Source organism: Pogona vitticeps, chromosome 2, assembly GCF_051106095.1.
Source record: "Pogona vitticeps strain Pit_001003342236 chromosome 2, PviZW2.1, whole genome shotgun sequence".
Taxonomy (NCBI): Eukaryota; Metazoa; Chordata; class Lepidosauria; order Squamata; family Agamidae; genus Pogona; species Pogona vitticeps.
In genome coordinates, this window is record NC_135784.1 from 27,405,330 (window position 1) to 27,415,285 (window position 9,956).

The 9,956-nt window shown below is 45.9% G+C and overlaps 1 protein-coding gene across 1 annotated transcript in view; it reads right to left on the reverse strand.

Moving 5' to 3' along the window:
• LOC110070710 (uncharacterized) overlaps positions 1-9,441 on the reverse strand; it is a 29,245-nt gene extending 19,804 nt beyond the window's left edge. Inside the window, exons 1-2 of the mRNA XM_078388655.1 lie at positions 9,240-9,441; positions 5,565-5,691 (exon numbers count right to left, since the gene is read on the reverse strand). Coding sequence (XP_078244781.1) covers positions 5,565-5,691; positions 9,240-9,389 — 277 coding nt within the window. The 5' untranslated portion in view covers positions 9,390-9,441. The remainder of the gene's footprint in view (positions 1-5,564; positions 5,692-9,239) is intronic.
• Positions 9,442-9,956: the final 515 nt, after the last annotated feature.

Sequence of the window (9,956 nt, forward strand, 5' to 3'; positions counted from 1 at the left end):
AATCCTTATTCCTAACATATGGCACCCATGTCAGAAGGGCAACAAATTTCCCAACCCTGATTGAAAGCAAGAGTTGGGAACCTGAAGCCCATTTATCAGTGGAAAGATGGCTCCTTTTTTCGTCCACCAGACACTGCTGGACTCCAAATCCCATCATTCCTAACCATTTGCCATGCTCGCTGATGCTCATGGGAGATGGAATCCAACATCATTGTGATCAGGTTCTCCTGAAACCAGAGGCGGTCCCCTTTGTTTGGGTGGGAATAAAAGTCGGAGGCGATTTTAAAAATAGAACAGAATAGGTTTTATTTTCAGTAACCGCAACATCAACCAACTCAAACTATCTAACGTATTCAACTCCAGCAAAATCTTATAACTGCGGACCTTCACATCTGGAGTCATTATATCGCTCCTCACATCGGGGCAGGACCAAAATGCTCCCGATCTGTCATCACCCGCAAGGGCATGCTCCTGACCGCGGAAACTGTTCCACAGCAAGGGTGTCTCGCCCAGTCCCCTTCGCGCGGTGGCCAGTTGAAACAGGGACTGGGGCGAATCACCTTCCTCCCCCCACACTGACCACTACTGTCCATTCTAGTGGTTCGATCGTCGCCTTGCCCGGCTTAGTTACAAGAGGGTCTGGAAGTAAGCCTCCACCTCTTTTTAGGTTAGGGAACTCCTTTATCAGACTCCAGACCTCTTCTGCAACCTCCTCCTCTCCCGTCTGCTTTGTGGTCTCGTCCGTTACAATTCTGAATTCCTGCACCTCTTCCTCCTCCTTTATAATCTCCTCCCACACTATCAGGTCTAGCTCCTCCCCCTTGTCATCTGCTAAGCACACTTCTAGAGTTTTCCTCTCCTCCCCTTCTATCTCTACTAAAACTCCTTCCACGCACCCCTGATTTTCCTGTGAGGTCTGCTTCAGTGAGGATGGCTCGCTAATGTCTCCTCCTTCACAATCATCCAGAAGCCTGCACATTGCCCAATGGAAGAACAGGATGCCTCTGAGCTCATACTGAGCATAAGAATTTGTTTCCAGTGCTAGAACTAAACCGAGGCCACTCTTCTGTCAAAGGGAAGTCCATTTGTTCATTCATTCATTCGTTTATTCATTCATTCATTCATTCATTCATTCATTGATTTATTTGTTGGATTTCTATCCCGCCCATCTAGACCTAAGGTCTACTCTGGGCAGTTTACAAATTTAAAAACAATAAAACAAAAAACCATATATTATAGATCCAAGGTGGTGAAAGTATAAGAAATTAAGATACGGCAGGAGGGAAAGCGTGCCCAAATAGCGAGGTTTTAAGTTTGTTCCTGAAAACACCTAGTGAGGGAGCCAGGCGGATCTCTCCACTGGCAAGTTGTTCCAAAGGTGAGGGGCCACTGCCAAGAAGGCCCAGTTCCTCATTCTTTCCTTCCGGACCTCCCTCGGTGTTAGGCCCCCTCAGCCGCCCGCCCTGGCTGGAATGAGTAACTCTGGCAGAACTGGGTGGGAGAAGGTGCTCTGCCAGATAGCGAGGTCATAAACCGTTTAGGGTTTTATATGTAATCGTAAGAACTTTGAAATCAACGTGGAAACGAATGGGCAGCCAATGCAAGGCGTGGGGGAAATATGTTGGTACCTTTTGATTGATTTATTTATTTTTATTTATTTTATTTATACCCAGACCATCTGGTCTTGCAACCACTCTAGGCGGCTTGATCCTTGTAAGAAGTCTGGCCGCAGCATTTTATACTATCTGAAGTTTCTGCGTCAGTCACAAAGGCAGCCCCACGTAGAGCACATTGTTGTTGTTGTTCAGTAGTTAAGTCGTGTCCGACTCTTCATGACCCCATGGACGAGAGAACGCCAGGCCCTCCTGGCTTCCACTGCCTCACAGAGTTGGGTCAAAAGTCTGGGAGGGCATTACAGTAGTCTAATCTTGAAACTACGAGTGCATGGACCAAAGTGGTAAGCGCCCCCACATCAAGATAGGGATGCAGCTGGGCAATCCGCTGAAGATGGAAATGTGCAGAACGGACCACTGATGACACCTGGGTCTCCATGGTGAGCGTTGGGTCCAGATGTACACCCAAACTGCAAACCTCACTCTTGGTGGTAAGAGTCACCCCCCACACACACACACAAGGAGAGGGAGTTTCCTAGACCACTGATGTCTGGGACACCAACCCAAAGAACCTCCATCTTACCCGGATTCAGCCTCAGTCCATTCTCCTGCATCCATCTCAATACAGCCTCCAGACAGGGAGACGAAACAGCATCCACTGTTGTTGGAAAAAAGGAGATGTAGAGCTGAGTATCATCAGCGTACTGATGACACGAAGCCCCACATCCCCCAATGGCCCCTCCCAGTGGCCTCATATAGATGTTAAACAGCATTGGAGAGATGATCAAACCCTGTGGAACCCCACAACTGAGGCTCAGGGGGCTGAGAAACTCTCTCCAATTTGCACTCTCTGGGGACAGTCCTCCAAGAAAGAATGGAGCCAGGCAAGAGCCAGGCCACCGACTCCCACCTCGGAGAACCTCCCCAGGAGAATACCGTGGTTGATGCCTATCTCACTCCTGAAGCACTACTGCTGGGGACCTGGGGATGTCAGGGAAGTAAGTACCCCTGTATTAGAAGTACAGCTGGTGGTCGTGATCCCACTCCACCTCCTCCACATGCAAAGCAATAGACAACCATCGGGGAGTCCAATTCATCCTGTGGCATTAACAGCATCTCTGTGGCACTCTGGATGCTGGTGACGACCTCTGATCGCATCCCCTTGTCCATGCAAACAGGAGCTCAAAGGCTCCTCCATGCCCAAGCTGGGCACCCAGTCTCAAAAGAGCCTTCACCAGACCCAGCTCTTGATAATACTCCTGTACAAGTTTTTTTTTTCACTCTGGATTTCGGCCTTGTCTCCACTTTATTCTAATGGTATTCCTAACAGCGCAATAGGTGTGGCTACAAACGAAACAAATAAGTTTATGAAATACAACGATGCATGTCAGGTTTTACAGCTCCTTATCGCATTTTAATTCTTCCAGCATTTTAATTCTGATACTGTGAATTGTAGTAGGACCACGGTACCCACTGGATCGAGTAAACCCTGCAGTTTACCACAGCACTATAGATAATATACAAGGGGGGCAGATCTTGCACCCTTTCATGTGTCTCTTTCTCTGCTGTATAAAAGCGTTTGCTACTATCAGCGGTTTCAGCCATTTGCGGTAAAGTGTGGAATGGATCAGATCCCCCACGGAGAATTCTGTATTCTAGTTTGAGCAATACAGTATAACCATAACAATATAACCATAACAAGATATTCTTCAAACGCAACATGCCAATGTTTCCTCACAGCATATCTTCACGGATTCCATCTGTTACTACGTTTGCTCTTCTTTAAGATCCAAACCTTATCTTCCCTCACATTGTATCTTACTCCTAACTGTTCTCATCTACAGTGGGGTCTCTACTTAAGAACTTAATCCGTATTGGAAGGTGGTTCTCAAGTGGAAAAGTTCTTATGTAGAATCTGCATTTCCCATAGGAATGCATTGAAAACCATTTAATCTGTAGCTGCTCTTTTCCGTCCATAGAAACTAATGGGAAGCTGCTATTCCGCCTTCTACCACTAGAGGGGGATATTTTTTCTTTTTTTCCCCTTAGGTGAGGGAACAGTGTTAAAAGCACTTCTGACGAAGCTAATTTTGAAGCAATGGACTGAAAACCAATTAATCTGTTCTGGCTGTTTTTTTGTTATGTAGAGGTGCGTTCGTACATTGAAGCATTAGTTCCCATAGGAACTAATGCAAAGCAGGTTAATACGTACTCTACCACTAGGGGGAGAACTTTTTTTTAACCTAAGATGACCTAAGGTTAAAAAAAGAGCAGGAAAGTTTTTTTTTCCTGTTCTTATCTTGGATTTTTGTTCTCAAGTAGAAGCAAAATTTAGCAAATGGAGCTGTTCTTAAGTGGAATTGTTCTTAAGTAGGGACGTTCTTAAGTAGAGACCCCACTGTATACAATGTGTGTGTGTTTAGTCGTTTAGTCGTGTCCGACTCTTCGTGACCCCATGGACCAGAGCACGCCAGGCCCTCCTGTCTTCTACTGCCTCCCGGAGTTGTGTCAGGTTCATGTTGGTTGCTTCGCAGACACTGTCCAGCCATCTCATCCTCGGTCGTCCCCTTCTCCTCTTGCCATCACACTTTCCCAACATCAGGGTCTTTTCCAGGGAGTCTTTTCTTCTCATTAGATGGCCAAAGTACTGGAGCCTCAGCTTCAGGATCTGTCCTTCCAGTGAGCACTCAGGGTTGATTTCCTTTAGAACTGATAGGTTTGTTCTCCTTGCAGTCCAGGGGATTCTCAAGAGCCTCCTCCAGCACCACAATTCAAAGGCATCAATTCTTTGGCGGTCTGCTTTCTTTATGGTCCAGCTCTCACTTCCATACATCACGACAGGAAAAACCATAGCTTTGACTGTTCGGACTTTTGTTGGCAAGGTGATGTCTCTGCTTTTCAAGATGCTGTCCAGATTTGTCATCGCTTTCCTCCCAAGAAGAAGGCGCCTTTTAATTTCAGGGCTGCTGTCTCCATCTGCAGTGATCATGGAGCCCAGGAAGATAAAATTTGACACTGCCTCCATATCTTCCCCTTCTATTTCCCAGGAGGTGATGGGACCAGTGGCCATGATCTTAGTTTTTTTGATGTTGAGTTTCAGACCATTTTTTGCACTCTCCTCTTTCACTCTCATTACAAGGTTCTTTAATTCCTCCTCACTTTCTGCCATCAGAGTGGTATCATCTGCATATCGGAGGTTGTTGATATTTCTTCCGGCAATCTTAATTCCGGCTTGGGTTTCTTCCAGTCCAGCCTTCCGCATGATGTATTCTGCATATAAGTTAAATAAGCTGGGGGACAATATACAGCCTTGCCGTACTCCTTTCCCAATTTTGAACCACTCAGTTGTTCCATGACCAGTTCTAACTGTTGCTTCCTGTCCCACATATAGGTTTCTCAGGAGACAGATAAAGTGGTCAGGCACTCCCATTTCTTTAAGAACTTGCCATAGTTTGCTGTGGTCCACACAGTCAAAGGCTTTCGCATAGTCAATGAAGCAGAAGTAGATATTTTTCTGGAACTCTCTGGCTTTCTCCATAATCCAGCGCAAGCTAGCAATTTGGTCTCGAGTTCCTCTGCCTCTTCGGAATCCAGCTTGTACTTCTGGGAGTTCTCGGTCCACATACTGCTGAAGCCTACCTTGTAGGATTTCACTCTTAAATGTCTTTCTCCTTTTCAATATCCTTCCTAGCTGAAGCCAACTTCTGTCTAGCTCTTCTTGAACTCCAATCCTAGATAAACACTGATTCTCTCTAGCCCTATTCAGGTTTTCTAGCTTGAAAGCTATCCTTTTCAAATGTACTAACGAATGTTAAAATCTTTAACATTTCTGTCCAGGGTGGGGACACATAAAGGCCCTACTTCCAGCTTTATCATCACTACCCCACCCCACCCCTAGATGCCAATCAAAGCTCTCCCGGCATCTAGCAAATGAAGACGGGGGTTTCTTACCCAGCGAGGCCACAGTCCCGTAATTTTCTATCATGACCTCTTTGTACAATGCCCGCTGATTTGGGTCCAGGAGTGCCCATTCTTCCTTTGTGAAATACACAGCCACATCCTCAAAGGCTACCAGGCTCTGTGAGAAAACAAAACAAAACAGCCTTATAAGCCTCCACTGCCTCATAATTTTCCTCAGCAGCTTGACGACAGTCACAAATAGAGAAAAATAACACAAGCCAGACCCCAGAGGTGTATTTCTGCTGGATCCCACCGTTTTGTCCAAAATCAGCAACTTTCCCTTTCTCCTGTAGCCCACCTCATACACCCTAAGATCATGTAACTGCTGGACAGCTCTCTGGTTTAGATATCCGGCTGAAGAGGAAGAGGTTGGGAGCTCAATTCCCCCTTGTGCCTCCTTGTCAGGAGCTGGACTTGATGATCCAGAAGGTCCTCTTCCAGCTCTGCAGTTCTAAGATCAAGGTTATCTGGAAGACCACAGAATGCTGAGGGACCATATTTTTGACACCACGGAGGACAGCAGCAGTAGAATGTCTTAATGGAAGTAGATACCAAATATACTGCTAAATCTTGCCCAAAGGCTTCTAATAGCACATTAAAAGCTAGCAAGCTTTATTTGGCATAAGCTCTGGCGGATGGCAGTGGAGCGACTAACATGAATTTGACCCAACTCCGGGAGTCAGTGGAAGACAGGAGGGCCTGGCGTGCTCTGGCCCATTGGGTCTCGAAGAGTCGGACACGACTAAACAAGAAGAAGAACTGGTGGATCGCGGTCTGTCTGAACCAAGGCACAGACTGTTGCCTCAACTGAAGATATTCACAGACAGGAAAGAGGATGAGGAAAAGCTGAAATTCAAAAGGTAAGAAGATACAAAGACTGACCTGCCATCTTAAGGGTGGCTGTTAAAGAAACCCTACTTGGGTAGTACAACATCCTCACATAGATAAGATTAAAAATATATTGCCATGAAAAGACACTGTTCCGTCCAAGATCCCACGTGGAAGCAAGACGAGCTGTCTCTGCTGAGACCGTATTTCTCTCTTATTGTCACTCCAGAGAAAATTCACCTGCCAGCCACAGAGATTGTCAAAACGTCAGGAAGAACAACCTTCAGAACATGGCCAAAGAGCCCGAAAAACCCCAAACAACCAAAATTCACCTCACTTTGGCTCCGGAAGCTACTTCGGAAGATGAGGGATACTTGACTAAGTAATACAACGAGTGAGAAAGATCTTGGAATGGTTGTAGATTAAAAGCTAAATCTGAGCCAACAGCATGAAGTGGCTGCAAAAAACTTGCAAATGCTAGTTTAGGATGCATTATCAGAAGTATGGTTTCCAAATCCCATTGAGTTCCCCTCTGTACAACACCAGTTAAGCCTCATCCCCATCCTTTAAGAAGGATGCCAACACATTGGAGCACGTTCAGAAGAGGGCAATGAGAATGATCAGGGGATTGGAAACCCAGCCCTATGAGGACTAGAACTGGGCATGTTTAGCCTTGAGAAAAGAAGACTGAGGGGAGATTGAAAAGTGTTATCCTAACACTTGAAAAGTAATCACACATGCAGGATCTGTTCTTGATCATCCCAGAGTGCAGGATGCATAATAATGGGCTCAAGGCATAGGAAGCCAGATCTAGGATAGGTATCAGGAAAAGCTTAACTGTTAGAACAGTAGGAGAATCGAACCAATTACCCCAGGAGGTGGTGAGTGCTCCAACAATGGAGGCGATCAAGAGAAAAGTAGATACCTGTCAGTCAGATCTGCTTTGATTTAGATTCCTGCATTGAGCAGGGAGTTGGACTCTATGGCCTTATAGGCCCCTCCCAACTCCATGATTCTAAGATTCTTCTGGGAGCGCTATATAGTTTGCCAAAGCCACACAGGTCACCTTTTCTCTTGGAAAGTACAGGGGAGAACTTAACTTTGGACCTCTGGTTCTGCAGCCAAGTGCCCAGCCTGAAGGAAGATACCACTTTGGAATTCCCCCTCCTGCTAAAAGCAGTTCTTTCCAAATAGAAAAAGAGACCCACAGCCAGAGTTAAGCTATTCTGTATGTCCCCCATCCCCCCCCCACTGCCCTTGAGCTGATTTTCTGCTTGCAGGGGATTTTGAGGTTGGAAAAGCATTCGAAAGTGGCATCCCGTTCCAAAAACCTGCAGTATAGCAATCAACGTTATCACGTCATTTAGCTGCTCACACAGACCCATGCATTCTGTGGTGGATTTTGGTGGCCGAAGGTAATCTGACACACAGATATACTTCAGTCACCGCTGTGTCACAAGGCACTGTACTCTTTGACTCCTTTAAGGATGCAAAACTACCTGGAAAGGTACAAGAACTAATGAATAATGACAGTTTTACTTTGTAATCCACCTCCTTAAGATACCACTGCAAATATTATAGGTGAAAACAAATTTTTTAAAAAGTTAAAAGATAAAAAGACAAAAACTTGGTTTTTAAAGACTAGTATATTTTTTGGAGGGGAGCTGTTGTGCACAAGTCCACCGCACAGACTAACAACCACTGCAAATATGATACATCATCAACATGCCTAGTGCTTTAGAGACAAAGAAGCCAAGGATCTTACAATCTAATTAGATGGTTGATAGCAGAAAAAGACACAAAAGGCCAGACACAGGTAGCTAGGGATACTTATGAGAAAGTAGTTCTGCACAATTTATTATCCTGTCACCAGAAAATACAGACGCTGGGTTAGTTGAGAGGTTGCTGCTTTCTACCTAAAAAAATGACTATACATACTCATGCCTTCTGTTTTTGTGTTGTGTTTGTTGGTGGTGATGTTTTGTTGCTTTTTTGCACCACTGCGGCAACGATTTTTATGATGTTGCAGAGTTTGTTTGCTTTTTTATGATGATGTTGTCGTCAGCAGCAGGCAAAGAGAGGAATCAATAGGTGAAGGGAGCTCTAATCCACACCAGGGCATGGCTGAGGGCTTCGTCTCTAAGGCGCCACCAGCCTCGATCCGAGTTAGGAGGCGAGGGCGGTGTTGTGAAACTTGCATGTAAATAAACGTAATGAGGATAAGGATACATGCCTGCGAGCTGGGCTTTTTTTATTGCACCGCAGCGTCAAAAGAAAACTACAGCAGTCATATATTTTTTCCCTTCTTCTATTTTTAATGAGGCAGTAAGCAGCCCGAGACGCAAGTTGTGTTTGGAGGAGGTGGACTTGAACGTCAGCAATGTTAGAAAAAACCTCACACACAGACGATCTGAGACACTGGTCTCGATTTTGCTGCAAAATCTTAAGATCCTGGACTTAGAAAAGCACTAATCCTGCCAATATACACGGCATAATTAATAGATGCTATTGCTCGGTTTGAATTTAAAAGCAGAAAATCAGGATCAGAAACATCTATCTTTTTTTTCCCCTCCGCCATTTTTAAGAAGTCATAATTTGTGCTCCTGTTTCCCCCCCTTTCCTAAATGCTTCCCAAATACACACAAGAGCGAGCCAAAACCCAGTCCCTTCCATTCCTCCCCCTCTCGATCCATTTAAAAAGTGGGGGGGGGAGGGACTCAAACAAAGGGGAGACAGCTCAGGATTTTTCCCCCTTCTAAAGTTCTGGGAAATCCTGCAAAGCCACCGACTGAATAACGCCACCCGTTACTCGTTACACGCTTCGCCTCCGCTCGTTACCTGCATTGGCGAGGAGTCCGTTCCAGGGCTTCCTTCGGGTCCGTTTCTTGCTCGGGCAACTCGCTCGCTCGCCCGCCCCTCCCCCGGTCGAAGGGCTGCCGCGCTCAAGCGACGCGCACGCCCATTTTCTCCCCTTCCCCGCACAGCCATTCATTCCGCGTCTAGGCGCTCGGTCTTCCTCCCAGCAGCCAATGAAACGCGAGGGTATTAAGAGGCGGGTCATCGAGACGCCCCGTTGCTCTGTGGGAGTTGTAGTCTCCCTGCCCTTTCAGAGCCTCTCCTGTCCCGTTCTCTTCCACCAAACCCGCCTGTGGTTACGACGGAGGCTTGGTTCGCAGCGCCGAGTAATCAGCGCCTCAGTTTCCCTTCTGCATTTAGGGGGGATAGCTGAATATGTAGTCGGCTACATCTTTTAAAACAGCTTGGGAAAGCCACTTGTTTGGACTGCAACTCCCAGAACCTCCAGCTCCACAAAAGTAACTTTTCCAAGCTTTAAACTCCTAATAGACAAGCATGCTTTTAATGCACCTGTATGTTGGGGCATTGTGGTTTGTCCCATCATAAAGCTGTCAAAGTTAAGCTGTCTCTTTCTACTCAGTTTTCAGCTTTAAATACTGTCTTCCAATGTAAGCCGCCTTGGGTCTTTTTTTAAGGGGAAAAGTATTTTAAATAATACATTAAATAAATAAACTATAAAATGTTCAGAAGTGGTTTATC